The sequence below is a fragment of the Oryza brachyantha genome, chromosome 3 (genome assembly GCF_000231095.2).
Source record: "Oryza brachyantha chromosome 3, ObraRS2, whole genome shotgun sequence".
NCBI classification, from domain to species: Eukaryota; Viridiplantae; Streptophyta; class Magnoliopsida; order Poales; family Poaceae; genus Oryza; species Oryza brachyantha.
This window is the reverse complement of record NC_023165.2, coordinates 9,776,434-9,793,260: the sequence shown is the minus strand read 5'-3', so window position 1 is coordinate 9,793,260 and position 16,827 is coordinate 9,776,434. Positions and strand designations below refer to the sequence as shown.

The 16,827-nt window shown below is 41.6% G+C and overlaps 1 protein-coding gene across 1 annotated transcript; it reads left to right on the top strand.

Annotated features, from left to right (window-relative positions):
* The first annotated feature begins 8,228 nt into the window (after positions 1-8,228).
* LOC102705890 (transcription factor MYB2-like) lies at positions 8,229-10,247 on the top strand. Its single transcript, XM_006649922.3, has 2 exons — positions 8,229-8,531; positions 8,944-10,247. Exons 1-2 carry the CDS (start codon positions 8,375-8,377, stop codon positions 9,771-9,773), a joined length of 987 nt encoding a protein of 328 aa, XP_006649985.1. The 5' UTR covers positions 8,229-8,374; the 3' UTR covers positions 9,774-10,247.
* Positions 10,248-16,827: the final 6,580 nt, after the last annotated feature.

The window sequence follows — 16,827 nt, the reverse complement described above, 5'->3', positions numbered from 1 at the left end:
GCATTGATCATCAAAACGGGGCTATAAATCTTGGAATCACTGTATAAGCATAAACAGTCTTTAGGTAGTTGCTATCTATACAACTTCTTTACATTATATCCAAATAATATATAGACAACACATAAAAAAGTGCAAGTCTTAAAAAGTTATTTATAACGGATATTTACGGTGCACTGTATAGGGGCACTACTATGGAAGATATATATATCTAACCATTCATTCATATGTTTCTTTAAATGACCTGACAATTTTGAAAATTTCGTGATAATAAGATTATCATTTGGATAAATCTTAAATTTTATTTAACAAATTAAATATATGCTATAATATTTTCCCACAATACCTTGTGCTAATAGTACGTACTAGATACGTATAATACACATGCCATGCAAAAGAGAAGATTTTACTGGTATATAATGGATCAGAACGGCTGGATCACTGATATGACCCATTCGTATAAGGTAATACTCCCTACGTACATTTCAAAACATAGGTTTTGTTTTATTGGAACTAGAGTTTAACAAAAATTACTCTACTAATATATTACTTATATAGCACAAAATATATAATAATAAGAACTCACTTTTTAATATCAATATAACAATATTAATTTTATTTATCCTCATATAGAGTAACATTTGGTTAAACTCTTTTACTAATGAAATAAAATATCTATATATTTTGAAATAGAGGGAGTACGGTGTATCCGAAATGAGATTATTTTATAAAAGGTATTATGTAATTAGCAGTACATACAAGTTTTATATTATAATCTTTATTAGTCCACATACATCTCTTCTAACTTCTAAGTTATGTTTATCTTTCCTTTCCAACTAAATACACATTACGTCACATATTGTTCATGGGTTTCCTTTTTATGGTGGTGCTAGAAATTTGACCACGTAAGATTATCGTTATTGTGTAGTTTTTTCTAGTCTTACTCATATTTATCGATCAATAGATAAATCTATTTGGACAAAACCAAGAGATGTTACGGAATGGAGCAGTGCGAGTATTATATATTGGGTTGTTTCTCTAAACTTTTGCTTTGCAATGAAACATGCAAAAAAAAATATATAAACCTTGCAATAGAAAAGGGGACCGGAAATGGACCAGATTTCCACTTCAACATTCTCCTAACGGCGTATCGTGGCCGATCAATGATCACGGGTACCCAAAAAGAAGCACTCCGCGCCGAAAAGCGATGCGATATTGATGAGAAAAACGGGGTGTTTTACAGAAAATTTGGGCACCGAAGATAATTGTGGCTGCCATCTCACGAGTGCATAGTTCGACGCATTATTTTATTACTACTACCATGCATGCATGCAGATTTTCCACGTGTCATGCATCAAAACGGGTGGTCGGAATGAGCGTTTCCGCCGGCAACTGTCCTCTGTACGTGCCACACCGGCTTATCTAGCCGAACGCAGGATGGAACGTTGAAAGGAAAAGGACTCGACAGGATGGACTATTGGACTTGTACGAGTATCTTATATCAATTGGATATCCCGAGAAAGTCACAGAGATATATATCGTGGGAGAAATAGCGAAGAAATCTAAAATGTTTATTTAGATGGGATTAATAATTATATAAAGGGCTGTGTAATCATTGTTTAAATATTGGCTAGTCCAAATAGCTAGGTTACGGTTTTGGTAGGACTTGGATCCTTTATAGTAGTGATATTATAGTCACTGATATGTTGGTCTCACAGATGATGGGACTTACACGGTGCATAATCCATGTTTAAATATTGGGTAACATAAATAGCTAGGGTGCAGTTTTAGTAAGACCTGATCCTCTGCAGTGACGTTATAGTAACTAACATGCAGGTCTTATAAATGATGGGACACATCAGTGAATGTAATGACAGTGATATAATGACAGAGAATCTCGATCCGTTTCAGTATAATGTAACGATGGTAGGTGTTTAAAATGATTTTTTACTAATAGTAGAATAATTTAAATTGTTTATTTTTTCTAATCAAATAAGTCAGATCTGTTTATATTATTATTATTATATTAACTAACGGTAGTAGGATATTTTTTTCTAGTGACAGTGGGACTCTAAATTAATCATCAAGATTTTTTTATAATAATATTGATAGTAGAGTACTGTAAGTAGAGAGCATAGTAAACAAACCGATAAAACATACACCTCAACACTAAGTAAAACTTTGTATTTATTAATAGCGAATTCACTTAAGTTACGAGTTTCACTATTTTTTTCTTCATTTAGAGAATTATACTAGATTGAGAGTTCAAGTAAGTTACAACTTCAGTATTTTTTAGTGAACGGGTGGGTCTTAGAATTATTAGGTCGTGAAACTATGGGTCCGTTTGTTAAAGCTCCGAACTCTAGATTCTAGCTCCAAACTCTAACTCCAGTGAGAGTTGTTTCTGTGAGAGCTTGTGAGAGCTGGGGAGCAGATCAAAACTGTTTGGCTAGCTTGGTCTGCTCCAGAACTCCTAAAAGAGAGGATACGGAGTATATTGACAATAATACCTTATGAATCATATGGAGTCATGATTAAGCCATAATTTAATTATGTTTTTTTCATATAATTAAATACCGATTATTTTTTTAATTTGAACAACACAATTATGGTTACAAAATCCTATATAACAGTTAACATATAATATAAATGTTTAGTAATAATATATAGTCCTACATGAGTGACAAATTCAAGTAATCATAGTAAAATAACAAAGGGTAGTATGTCTTTTGACGTGGAGTGTAGCTGTAGAGCAGCAAAAACCTAGCTCCACCCTTGTAGTTTATTTTTTTAGAAGCAGCTCTGCTAGCTCCGCTCCAAAAAAAATAGAATCTGTATCGTTTGGCACAACTCCGGCTCCAGGTAAGTTATAGTTAGGAGCTGAAGCTGTGCCAAACGGGCCCTACGAACAGATGGGATCCATGCATTCCATTGCAGTATTCTGATATTTTGTAACCAGAGGTGCGAATTAATCGATGTTCCTAGAAAAAATTTCCTGGTCAGAGGTGGCTATACTATGCACGTGGGTAATGTTTCTTTTTAATATATTGAGAGGTTTCTTTAATATATTTTGACCCCTCACTACAGTCATAATTACATTATCCAATGGAAGGTAAAATAAATCCATTGGCCGAAGGATAGTGTACATATTTGTCTCTATTTGAAATACCTGAATTTTTGCTAAATTGATTAAGTCAAAATACCCGTAGAACGAGTTCTCTATATCCTCGTGCTCATTTCACCACAAGTTGTATCCCATTTATGCGACAATGATATGTTTCATGCAAACTTGATCTTATCTACTCCCCACCTAACAATATAAGTATTTAATTTTTGTCAAATTTATAAACATTTCTGCACTACTATTTATTACCTCAATTATCTAATATTCAAATTTCTTTTCAACATGTCCATATACCCTAAGCACTCTTTCACTCTTATGGGAATAAAAAAAAGTCCTACTTGGACGTGCTAATAGAGTTGATTTTAGAAAACTTTTCTACAGGTACAGTAAGTTTGGTGTGAAAATTCTGAATCCATAGAAAAGACGATGTCACTGCTCGCCTCTCCTTTCTCCATGTTTATCGTAACTCAGTTATTTTTTTTACTTTAACCTAGCTATGCCCGTTCTAAAGCGAGGTTCCAATTAGTCTATCAGTCATATTATTAGTATATGATTAATTAAGTATATTTTGATTTTTTTTAAAAAAAATGTACATGAGAATGTGCGTGAAGAACCAAAATGAGAGATGTTCAGTGCACTGACCAGCAGGGACACGAGTTGTTGTACGCATATGCATGCGCTGCCGCAGGTCACATGAGGACAGTGATCGACATCTCGCATAAGAACAGAAATGCTACAAGTATATTAACCACAAGTGGCCTTACCTTACCCGCAGTTGGGGTGGGGGGTCAACGAGCACGCCAGTCCAACTCAGCAAACACTTTGACCTTTATTTGCGAGCTACAGCTACTAGTACTAGCACTCTACTAGGCACTAGCCAGCAATCAGCAAGCAATTTAAGCACAGCTCTGCACATACAAACACTCCAAGCAGCCAATCTGGCAGGGGAATCAAACCGTGGACGCCATCTGATTGGCAGATTTGGCCTGGTTTTTCATCGTTTAAAATGCAGTTTAAAAATCTCCAAGAGCATGGACAAAAATCCAGTCCAACAATACAATACTGCTCTACCGCTGCAGCAGCCTGTCAAAGCTTAAAAAACCAGTCGGATTCCCAAGCAAGTGAGGTCTTTGTTCGACTAGACGTAAACAATATTGAGTTCTTCTCTTTCCCTGTTACTTATTGTTGGCTTTTCTCTCGGTTCTTATATATTTTCTAAGCTACTTAATGATGCATTTTTTAAAAATATTCTATATAGAAATTTATCATATCACTTTTCTACCGTAAATTATTACCTTTAAAACAACTAATTTTATCGTCTCTATAATCATATAGTTATCAAAATGTTTGGATAATCTTTCACCTTCCATCATTTATTAACAAAAGAACACAACATTTACACACCACGTCACATGTATTACATTTACATAGAGCACAGTCTCTTAGCACACGCAAAGAACGATGCAATGGTAAATCTATAACCTTACTAAATCTCCCGTTTATATAATATCTACGACCACTGGATAAAAAATTTCAAAACCTTATAATGGAGTCAAACTGCACTGCATTGTCACAGCGCTCCTAGCAAGTGTACCATTTTGAAATTGATACAAATACATTTCAAAGCCAAAAACAAACAAGGGGAGAAATATAAAAAAAATAGCACCTCCATGTGTTGAAAAAACGGCACATAAGAATCCAACTCAAGCTGCCAAAGTTTTCAACCCGGGTGTGGAATCCGACCACACCTCTTCCCAGCATCCGTTTTTTTCCTGCGTATATACAAAGCTGCAACTTGGGACTTCTAAAATTGTTTCACACAGATGAGTCGCAGGCGTTTCAGCTTTGGTTATAGTACTACCAAATTGCAAATTGGAGTTGACTCCCCCATCACCTCTGCTCAATAATCAATGGCGACTCCGCCCAATTAATAGAAAATGGTACCTTTCAATTCTCTCGTTTTGACCAAAAAAAAAAAACGAATGTTGTGTGCAGTTTTGTCTTCTCAAATATCGACAAAAAACCGGTGGTTCATCGATCCAATGATCTTGCTCGCGGTGACAAAGGCTATGTTTGAAAGTGATATATAAAAATTTTGAATTTTTGGATTATCAGATTTTTGTTATCTATTTGAGGGTATAAACTACTAAATTAACTAATAAAAATTTTTAAAAAAACTGTTATAGAAATGTCATATAAGAATAAAAGAATCTTTTATGTAGACATATTTTGCAGAAAATACACCATTTACATAAGTTAGAAAATATATCAGCTAAACTCAAACGCACCCTAAACGGTCCATCAAGGTTTGTCAGTAGTAGCGTATCAAAAAAAATTATTAGAATGGGTTAGACGATGTCAGCTTTCAGCCCTTTAATATCAGAATTTTTGTTAGAGGCTAACAAGAGCTTCAATGATATAGATTGGGTAGGTGGGCCACCCTAGTGGTAAATCCGCCCTGCTTGTCGGAGCTAAAAGCCTAAAATCTGAGCAAAATCGGTCAAAAATTCCTCCTGTTTATTCCCTCCTGCGCGATGTACGGTTGAAACAGCGCGCTCGCGGGGCATGAAAACCCAGTGCATATCTCTCAACTTTAGCTGCTGCTGCTGCTGGGCGAGCACGGGCAACTTTCACACTGTTGCATCGCACAGTTGAAATTCCAAAACGAATAATTGCAATATCGCTGCCGCCCCGGCCTAGTGTGACAAACGCGCATGTACGTACGTAGTACGTATGGATGTACTAATTTGACGCGTGAGACGGTGCGTGCAGATGAGTTACAGATCGCTGTCGACATCGATCGATCGAGCGGTCTGGATGAGAGGAGGAGCAGCACGCAGCAGCTAGCCAGATATAGCTTCCTTTGCCCCTGCACGCGTCTCGGGTCCAGTTCTTCTCGCTGCAAATCATGCGAGATCTTTCTTCGGGATATGATCTTCCTGGCGATCCATACATGAGATAGACGATAACGAGCTCGATCGGCGAAGAGGCGGTGGCTCTGAGATGAGCATTTGCCGAACGTTTCGGCGAGCAACAATGATCTCCTGGTTGGACCGACTAGTCGCGTTCCGAAGCGGATCTCTAGTCAATTTTGCTGCTCAACACAAGCAATCTCATTCACGTCGGCCCTGGGTTGGCTGCTGAGGTTTCTCTGCTTCTTTCAGACATAACCAGTTTTTTCCCACTCAAAAAGTTAATTAACTATCTTATTTTCCGCGTAATTTTAAGCCATGTTAATTAAATTCTAAATGATAGAATTCAATTTGATATATAACAGGAAATGAACTCCCATCGCTCGAGAAGATGTCCTATCACTTTTGCATGTAATCCATATAATTAAGAAATATTATAAAAAAGATAAGATATATTATATAGAGTGAAGTGCACCAGCGGTCTTTAAACTTGTGTGCATGTGTTATCTAGGTCGTTGAACTCCAAAAATGCATTTTTGGGTCCCCGAACTTGTCCGCGGTGTCATATAGGTCCAAACGAGCTCCGACCCGCTCCATTCGCTGACGTGGCATACCACGGTGACGCCTATATGTTGGTGGTGTCATGTGGGTCCCACATGTCAGTATCTCTCTTCTTCTTATTCTTTTCTCTCCCTTCTCGTAGGCGCCACCGTGGCATGCCACGTTAGCGGATGGAGCGGGTTAAAGCCCGTTTAGACCTATATGACACCCCCGGACAAGTTTGGGGAACCAAAAATACATTTTGAGAGTTTAGGGACCTAGATGACACATGTACACAAGTTTAGAGATCGTTGGTGCACTTCACTCTATTATATATGTATGTCCAAATTCGATCTCTAAAGCATTTAAAAATAAATAAAATAAACTCTGATTACTATACTCATATTGAAAGTCCTATTTATTTTTTTCAATACGTATACGTTAAACTTGATCTTATATTTTTATACAGTAATACATTACATATTAATTTATCTTATTAATTTTTTTCATAATTATTTAGATGGAATAAAAGAAACGAGGGGATATCCTCTATGATTCTACCTACGTAATGAGTGTTTTTTTAATAATATTCAAAAATTTTATGCGGATAAGAGACCAGGACCATTTTAACCAAGGTTGATAAAACCGTTTGTCGACCAAAAACTAATCCTTAGCATTTTTTTCTAAAACCTGGTTGAATTCAAAGAATATTTGTCAATGTTTTAACGTATACTTTTATATTTTTTAAAAAATAGTACTGGATTATACGATCCAGCTGACTCGGTGCATCAAATTTTCCTTGAAAACCAAGTGGTTTTCTCGTCGGTTTTGTGAATCCTTCCTGTAGCTCGATCTTTTTCCTTTTTATACAACCTAGTGTACGTATACAGCGCCACTGTATTGGAGGTGTACATGCATGTTTGCGATAATACCACCACTTGTCCGTACCGGTGTATAGTATACGTACTAGCAGTATTTGTGCGGCAGCAATTATTGTGCCCATTTGCCACAGATGCTCCAATACTGCCACTAGTAGTAGTAGTATACGCAGGTAGTGGCATTATATCTCCTACCAGTCGTGTATTCCATGGCTATATACGTACGTAATACTACTACTACGTATTTCCTTTCCCACTGGAACCAGAAGCCGCAGCCCGATACAGGTGGGCCCCAGCAGCAGAGAGCAGACGGGCGAGCGCGTGTAGCGCGAGCCAAGCGAGTTCGAGTGAGCTGGAGTATGGCTGTACAGCTGGACGAGTCAACGGGTCAAACCCACCGCAAAGATAGTCACCCCCCGGCCGAGCCTGTCTCCAATCCGTGTACGCGGGGCGACCAAATTAGCAGCGTGGCTAACCCCCATCATTAGCCCTAATTAACCATGCTTTGGGGGTTAATCACCCCTTCACCCCCGCGCTAAAGTTTTGCCTTTTTCTTTTCAATTTCTCCCAGTGAGAGGATTTTTCAAGAAAAGGAGTAAACTAATCCTCCCCGGTTGCGGCGTGCTCCCCCACATGGTTGATGGTTCCTCCTTTCCAAGTCGTCCAGCCTACCCGCCTCTTTCTTCTTCCTCCTCGCGCGCTGGCGAGCGAGCTCCTCCCATCCCCGTCTATATAAACCACGACACCTCTCTCCCCGTCTCCCGCCCATTTCATCACATCACAGCACCCCATCCAGATAGCAAGCAAGCAAGCACACGGCGCGTATCCCTCTACCAACGCAGAAAACTTACTTAACCACTCGATCCTGATCGATCGATCGAGCGAGAGAGGATCGAGCTAGGTGGGGGTTCTGGTCCAGATCGATGGACATGGCGCACGAGAGGGACGCGAGCAGCGAGGAGGAGGTGATGGCCGGGGACCTGCGGCGCGGGCCGTGGACGGTGGAGGAGGACCTCCTGCTCGTCAACTACATCGCCGCGCACGGCGAGGGCCGCTGGAACTCGCTCGCCCGATCAGCAGGTAGGGGCCGGGTCTGATCCCGATCGATCGATCGCGCTCCCCCCCCCCCCCCCCCCCCCCCCGCGATTAGACCACACATCCACATGAGCTAGCTAGGACATCCAGACAATTCCGTTCCTTTCCCACGAGCTGCTCCGTACATGCTAGCCTGAACTTGACTTCTCTAAGCAGCCATATCCAGCTAAGACAGTAGCTAGTGAGTGAGAGAGAAAGGGGGAGAGTTTTTAGTGGTTAGAAGCTGTAGCTTGCATTGTTCATAGGGATATTTAGTTGCTCCGCTTCCGTTAACATCATTCATCTTGTCGTCGTATGCGTATAAACTGCATTAGCAATTGATTAGCTGATTAGCAATGGTACTACATGTGATGTGACGTGCTGAGTAATTAATCTTGGTTTGATTGTTGTCATGCAGGGCTGAAGCGCACAGGCAAGAGCTGCCGGCTCCGGTGGCTGAACTACCTCCGTCCCGACCTCCGGCGAGGCAACATCACGCCGCAGGAGCAGCTGCTCATCCTGGAGCTGCACTCGCGGTGGGGCAACCGCTGGTCCAAGATCGCGCAGCACCTCCCCGGCCGCACCGACAACGAGATCAAGAACTACTGGCGGACGCGGGTGCAGAAGCACGCCAAGCAGCTCAAGTGCGACGTCAACAGCCAGCAGTTCAAGGACGTCATGCGCTACCTCTGGATGCCGCGCCTAGTCGAGCGCATCCAGGCCGCCGCCTCCTCCTCCGGCGGGGAGGCGGGCAATCAGCAGCAGCAGGGCGGCGCCGACACGTCCCCCCTGTCGTGGCAGCACGGTGGCTGCGACGACGGGCTCTACGAGTCGGCGGAGCTCCCGATGCCCGATGCCAGCTGCTGGCCGGCCGAGTACTGCACGGCGGCCGGCGGGCAGATGCACGGCACGCCTGCCCCGGAGCTGTCGAGCACCACGGCCGGGTCGTCCTCGCCGTCCACGGACTCTGGCGCCGGGGCGCAGCCCAGCTGGGCTCAGGCTGACGGCGCCGAGTGGTTCACCACTGCCTGCGACGCCTCCAGCGCCATCGGTGTGGCCACGAGCGACATGAAGCTTGCCCAGCCGGCGTGCCAGGCTGTGCAGACGTGGACGCCCGAGTCGTCACTGCCTGGCCTCAGCTTCCCCGACCTCGCCGTCGCGGACTTCGAGATCGGCGGCTTCGACGTCGACAGCTTCTGGACGAGCATGGAAGACGACCTGTGGTGCCCCACCCAGGCCGCCGTGTGAAAATTCAGCACGGCCGCCATGGAAATCCGCAGCGGCGAACGCGCGCGCGCAGCGACACCAGCGGGTGCACGACCGCCGGGGACGCGTAGCAGAGCGGAGAAGCGGACTAGAAGAAGGAGAGAGAAGCTATCTGGGGGATTAGAACAAGATTAATCGCCTCAAGATGCCATTTTTGGACTCCAAGCTCCCAGACGACTATTCTAACTCCAGTTCTTTTCCGTTTCTTTCTCCTTTTTTTACTTCCTAGGGTAAAGAAAAAACTAAAGAAGTTAAAAGATGTACTTAGCCGTTATAGTGTTGTTGATGCCGCTGTTACTAAAGTTTGTCCGTTTAATTTTTACTCATTCTTTTTGAGTAAATACAGTACTACCACCACTGCTGTACGAGGTTGAAACTGTAGGATTAACAAGATTATTGTACCCTTCTAGTAGAAAGCGGTAATTAATAAACCAAAGCTCCGACGTCAAGTTCTGATTATTTACAATTCTTTCCGTGTCAGGTTATATGAATTTCTACTCTTGCCTAATTTATATATATATTAATGAGTCTAGACATATATATTAAGACAGGAATAAATCTATATAAGTCAGAAAGTCTTATAATACACTAGTCCTACACTTTGCTCCAGGGTCGAGTCGAGTGGTACTACACTAGTACTACTTACGCACAACACATCCCGGCCCATTTCTCGCCGCTAATTGTGATCCTCGATCGCGCACTCGATCCTTTCCCCTGCGTGTGTGTGTGTTTTTCTCTTTTGGTTGCAGTGGTGGCTGGTTGATCATTACGCTGATCGCGACCCGCGCGCGAGAGATCGCTCGATCTTGTTTTATGCCGACATGGATGTTCTCTACCGCGCGCGAGAATTCGGTGCAGATAGATAAGATAGATCGCGTACGCATGTACGTACGCGCTGTTACATCGCCACGGCGCGGCGCCACGATCGATCGGCATGCACGCGGCGCTGGCCGGGGCGTTAGCTAGCTAGCTCCCAGATGCGATCTGCGTGGCCTCTGCGTTACTCATGTTGTTTTCGCATGATCATCGCCTCGTCATCAGGTTCAGATAATAATTTGGACGATGGAGAGGGAGAGGGAGAGGGAGAGGGAGAGAGTGAGAGTGACCATTTGCGTTAGCAGCATTAGGGTGATGATCACCTCACCTGAAAGCCCCGAAAACCCCAAGTGGTGGATGTGGAGCAGATATGCTTTTAAATTGCAAGCACCATAAAACCATGCGCGCGGCACGCGTATATGGCGCGAGGAGCGAGCTCTACTGCTGCTGCTGCTACTACGCTCACAGCTGACTGCAACACTTTTGCATGCGACTGCGCGGTGGGCCCAGCCGGCGTACCATGCATCACCTCACAACACAGATAAGGAAAAGGGGATGAAAATAACGGAGGTTTACTAGCCACGTTTTCCTCTTCGTATTTTCACACTTGCATTAATTAAGAAGATGGAAAAGGGGAAAAAGAAAAGGAAAACCCCTGAGAAAAGCGCCTCCCGCGCGATTGTCGTGGCTGGGCCGACCTAAGCACCACTCGCGAACTGTCAGCTTCGCCTGAGATGGTTTTCTATGGCCGTGTTTGGTTCGTTGATATTTTTTCTTTTTCTTCCTCTTTCTCTATCTATCTCTGAATTAAGAAGCACGCCAATTGGCCTAGAAAAGAAAAAGGAAGCACACACTAGTCGCTGATGGTTGAACTGGTAAAACGGAACGGGAAATGGTTATCACTGGGCCAGCAATGGAATGATGATGGCTTCAACCGAATTTTGATGGCGAAGTGTGCCTCCTCTGCCGACTAAGCAGTTCGTTAAAGTGGAGAATTTTCAAACGAGTTCCGCAGGAATTGAACAATTTTATTAGAAAACTACGTAGAGTTCATGTGTCTACAGAAAGAATGTACTCCATAGTAATTAAACTGGAGAAGGTAATATTAATGTCTACCAAATATCGTTAGCTAAATGTCATGCTTTTATTTAAAGTGAAACTAATATAATATGACTAAACAAGGTGACAACATTTACGTCGATTTCCCCTTGTTGTAGTAGGGTTGACACAACACCTTCCTATTCAATCAAACCATTGTTCGATTGACCAACATAAATTTTAGGAAAAGAAATTTACGGTACTTGACAATATATTAAATGGACCAATTTTTATATATAATTTCGATGCTTTTATAATATCTAGTAATCAGAGGTGCCAAAATTTTACCAATAGGTATATAAGTATAAGATGAACCTTCTTCCCGTTCTTAAGAAGGTATCCTAAAGATGTTATATTTTCTAATGTAAAAATTTGATACGTCTAGTTACCAAGTATCTTTGAGATACCACCAAAATTTTGGTATCTCTCTATACCTTTTTAAGAATCGTAAAATTTCTCTGATAAAATTGCCGAAATTTCGGAGCTAGTTGTATGCAACCCCAGTCGGTAAAAAGGAGTGTGGCGGAGAAGGTGTCGTCAATATTTGAAGGTGTCTTCTCCATATTCAAAGATGACACAACCTCTGAGTCTGCTATACCAACGAGACCTTCATTGGATCAGAAGATATTCAAAGACACGAGAACCCTTCCTAATGCATGGTTGGAATTCGAAGACTTCTTTGGACAATACCTAGGACTGTCAAGCATTCAGAATGGATATTTTCCTACAGATGATGGCATGGCCCAGTCCCAGGATTCATGGTAACCACCTGGACATCACATGGTCTCGAGATACGCATGTAAACATCATCCTACCCATATGACTTTGTGCTTTTAGAAGGTACTGTATAACTTTGATCCCTATGTATTTTCCAGGCTATGGAGGTCAGGCTAACAAGTTAGTACAGGACATATTAACAATATTGAGATAAAATTACCACTAACTGAGCGTCTTCAACTTTTAGATACGTTTGTCATTAAGAATAGGCGGTGACAAACATTCCCTCTCGCCTTACCTTATTTTGGTCCTGACCTTGAGTTACAACACCCATGTTATGATTTTTAGTATTTCCTATGGTATTGAAATGAGTCAGTTCTTTGTTCGTAAAATGAAGTGCCTGATGGTGGGGACGGATCTAGCATGGGGGAGACAGTGGCTCGAGCCCCTGTTACCCCCGTTAAAGCTATGAGAGCCCCCCACTAAGACCTTCATAAACTTTTATGTCAAAGATCAATATGAAAAGAGATTGAAACTATATCTAACTTATGCAGACCCCTTTAACCTCATCGGTTAGATCCACCACGGATTGACGAGTATCATACGCAGGCTACTTTATGTAGCAGCGAAAAACATGTCATTTGGATCCTCTCTGTCTGAGCTAAAGGTAACGTAGCCGATGAGTATCTAGCTTGTGAGAACGCAAAGGGATGATTGTTTGGCTTTTTTAGTTAAAAAGTCAAACAATATATTTGAAAAAATAATTTATGAATAAAAATGTTATGTGATCTAAAAGCCACAGCTAAAAAATAAAGTACGATGAAAAAACTCTAAAATCAAATTCAAATTTAAGGTTAAAAATTTAAATTTTAGCTTATATATATAAGCAGAAGCGGAAAGATAAGGATAAAAATAGTTATGAGTTAACTATTACCTTTCTATTTCTTGTTTGGATTTCATAGTTTCTCTGATTTTGACATGTTCCTAGCTAGAGATTCTGGACTTGAGTGTAGTCGCCAGAAAGGTCCCACAAACACGGCTTTATTCAAACTTCAAGATTTTTTTTTAAAAAAATATCAATATATGTATGATTTCTTGATAATACTTTTATATAAGTACTACCTCTGTTTTATATTGTAAGACTTTTTAGCCTCGTCTAAATTAATCAATTGATGAATATATATAATTTATATATATATCTATATTCATTAGCATCCATATGAATATAGGTAAGACTAAAAAGTCTTACATCATAAAACGGAGGGAGTATATGTTAGGAGCTTTCATAATATATGTACAACAGTGACTAGTGATCACTGATCATGGAGATAGTAGTTTGCCGCTGGCCAATCTCAATGGAAGTTTTATGAGCAATAAATAAGGTGTCATACAGATTTTTTTGATTATGACAAAATATTAACGAAGAGAGAGATAAAATGAGTTTTGTGGAGATGAAACCTTCTATGCACTGTTAACTAGACAGTTTGTGTCTTACATGCAACCTAAGAAACAACAATAGATGAAACTATGCATTAAAAAAGGGTGTTTTATTCTAGTTTTAAACTTTTTAGATGACATGTCACTCTAGATAATTGTGTTCACGAAACTTGTATTTGAGGATGGCCTAACTAGACGGTTCTAAATATGCATGATTGCACTTATTGATCGACGCAGGCACCGCGCACAGATCAGGTGACGACGCATCTTGCATGGTCATGCACAAGACAGAGCTAACGAAGTGTTGACATACACAAATAGGGAAGGCGTTGCATGGCAATTTATTTTCTTTCTGCATGCATAATTCCGAGACACTGGCCCACTGTATGAGAACTACATGTACCAATGTGGACACATTGTCAGCAGGCTCGGCAGAGGTGGAATTTCAAGCATGTGGGCCCTGACGACGTGTTTAGTACCAGCAAGTCAATTTTCATAAATGGTAGTATAAAATGACCCCTTTCTTTTGTCATTTCGGGTGGCAAGTTGGATTGATCACAAACTGTGACAAAACACAATGACATGCGGTGGGTGAGAAAAAGAAAGTCTAAATTTATATTAGAAATTGTTCTAAAATAATTCTCTCCCTAAATAAGCCCTAACTCAAAGTCTCCAGTAGTACTTCTATTTTTATCGGTTAAAATGATCTAAAACCAACTGATTTTTTTGGTTAGTATTAGAAGCAAGATAATTAGAAGAAAATATTGGACACAGTTGAAGATCGAATTTTAGACTAATTTCTCAAAAATATCTTTTGAGCACAAATATTATGCACTGTAAGAGATGCGCTCAGTGCGTGCGGTTAGGGGGCACACAGCCATGCGAGATCGTCGAGGGAGGGGGACGGAGCAGAAGATCCGCGACGCATGCGATGCACCGCCGCCGCTGGCCCGGCCCCACCCACGAGACAGGCTGGCGAGCAACGAGGTGCGGGAGGGCGGAGGACGACGGCGACGACGTACGTAACGGTACTACGCGGCGGCGGCGGCGGCGGTGCGGGGCCCCGCGGCGCAGCGCGCTACACGTCAGCATGTCAAGGTGGGGGGCCGCGGGTTCCGACGGGTCAACACGCGGGCGGACTCGGCGCAACCCTCCCCTCGTGCTGCTTCGATCCCTTCGCCGCGCCCGCGCGCTTTTCCGTTCGCGAGGCCGAGGCCGAGGCTTCACACCGTCACACACCTGGGTTGGATCGAGCGGTGAGCCGATCGGGCCGGTGTTTTTCTCCAGCTTTTTCCCTGGGTTTGGCTTCGCTTTCCTAGTAGTTCCTAGTTCAGGGGCACTCGCCGTCGCCGCCCTAGCACTCTGGCTAGCTTCCTCGGTCGTCCTCTTCGTCGAGGGAGTCGACGACGCCACCAAATGCACATGTCCAATTCCGTTCTGCTTCTGCGTTCTGCATGCATGCCCGCCCAGGCCCAGTTGCTGGGGTTTGACAGTGCAGCCGTGCAGGTGCAGAGGTGCTGAACTACTGGCAAGTGGCAACTGGCACTAACACCCGTACCGTCGTACTGTGGTGTAGTACTGTATCTCCAAAAGAGATGGCAGGCTCATGGGCTTTCCAAAATGCTCAATAGCATTGTACACAAGGAAAATTAATAGAGATATTGTCTGCTTCATGCCATATGAATGTGACTCAAGCTGTCACCCCTGGATGTTCGATTTCGAGGGTCGGCAGCCTGAAGTCCTCATCTTTTTACTTCTTATTATATTATAAGTTAAAAATTGAATTTATGCCATAAATTTAAAGTTAATTTTAATGTTTTTTTATTTTTTTAGCCTTGGCTTTTAAATCATTAGTAACATGTATAAAACTTTTATTCATAAATTATTTTTTAATATATCGTTTGGTTTTTCTCTGAAAAAGCCAAAAATATCATCCCATGAACCAGAGCCCTAGGTTACAGTAGCAACCAAACATATTATTCTATCTGTTTTATGTTATAAGACTTCTTGATCTTGTCTAGTTTTATATGTGTGATAAATATAGACATATTTACAAAACATATACATTAATATATAGATGACAAATTTAAAAAGTCTTATAATATGAAACGGATGAAATATCAAAATATGGGTCGACTAATACTATGAGTATATATATAGGTTAGAAATCAATAAATTATGATGGTGAATAATTGTGTTGAGCTTTCTTATTGTCTATACCCAGCTCACGGCCAATTATATCTCAAACACTCACATTCTTAAAGACACGATGCTAAAGGAATTGTATCCTTCTAGTATATAAAAAAAAATCGGATCTTTGCCATATGCTCTAACAGCATAAAGAAAATTATCACATTAGCCCTAATAATCAAATACCACAGGAGGATTGCTGTAGATTGTGCGTAGGCCTCTTGCCCCTTTTCAGAAAAAGAGGGGGAGATTGTTGTAGGCAAGATTTGGAGACAAATCTTTTATAGACTTTTTTGTTCATCTAGGGAAGTAAAAAGTCAAAACTGGCTAGGGCATCGATCTTTCTGACCTAGCTTATGCATTTAAGCCCCTCTGTTGCTAGTGCGCTGACAGGTGATTAAAATGAGCCAAAGAAGAATGTGCTGATTAATTAATTAATTAAGAAATCTCTGTTTGGCTTGTTGGCTTTAGTGGTGCACACATTATATTACATTAGCCACTACTCATTGTCACTGCCCTCACTGGAGCGTGTTACCTAGTAAATTGCTAATTAATGACATCGGAGAGCAGAAAGTGCACTACCTGATATTATTGTGGGTTAAAAGCACGCGGAGATCTCTCAATTTTCAGCCATTCCAATCATGTAAAGCACTAAACAAAGAGCATGCATGATCTTATCCATCTAATCACTGTCACTCGGCGTTATTTGTGCTGCTAATTCAATACAATTAATTAACTGGGACCTAAGCTAGCAGCCGATATGTATGAACTTCCATGT

Excerpts from the sequence above, each read along its gene's own strand:
- LOC102705890 (XM_006649922.3), top strand. The coding sequence starts at position 8,375 with ATGGACATGGCGCACGAGAGGGACGCGAGCAGCGAGGAGGAGGTGATG. Across the intron at positions 8,532-8,943 it reads CTCGCTCGCCCGATCAGCAG|GGCTGAAGCGCACAGGCAAG; the intron begins GTAGGGGCCGGG and ends GTTGTCATGCAG.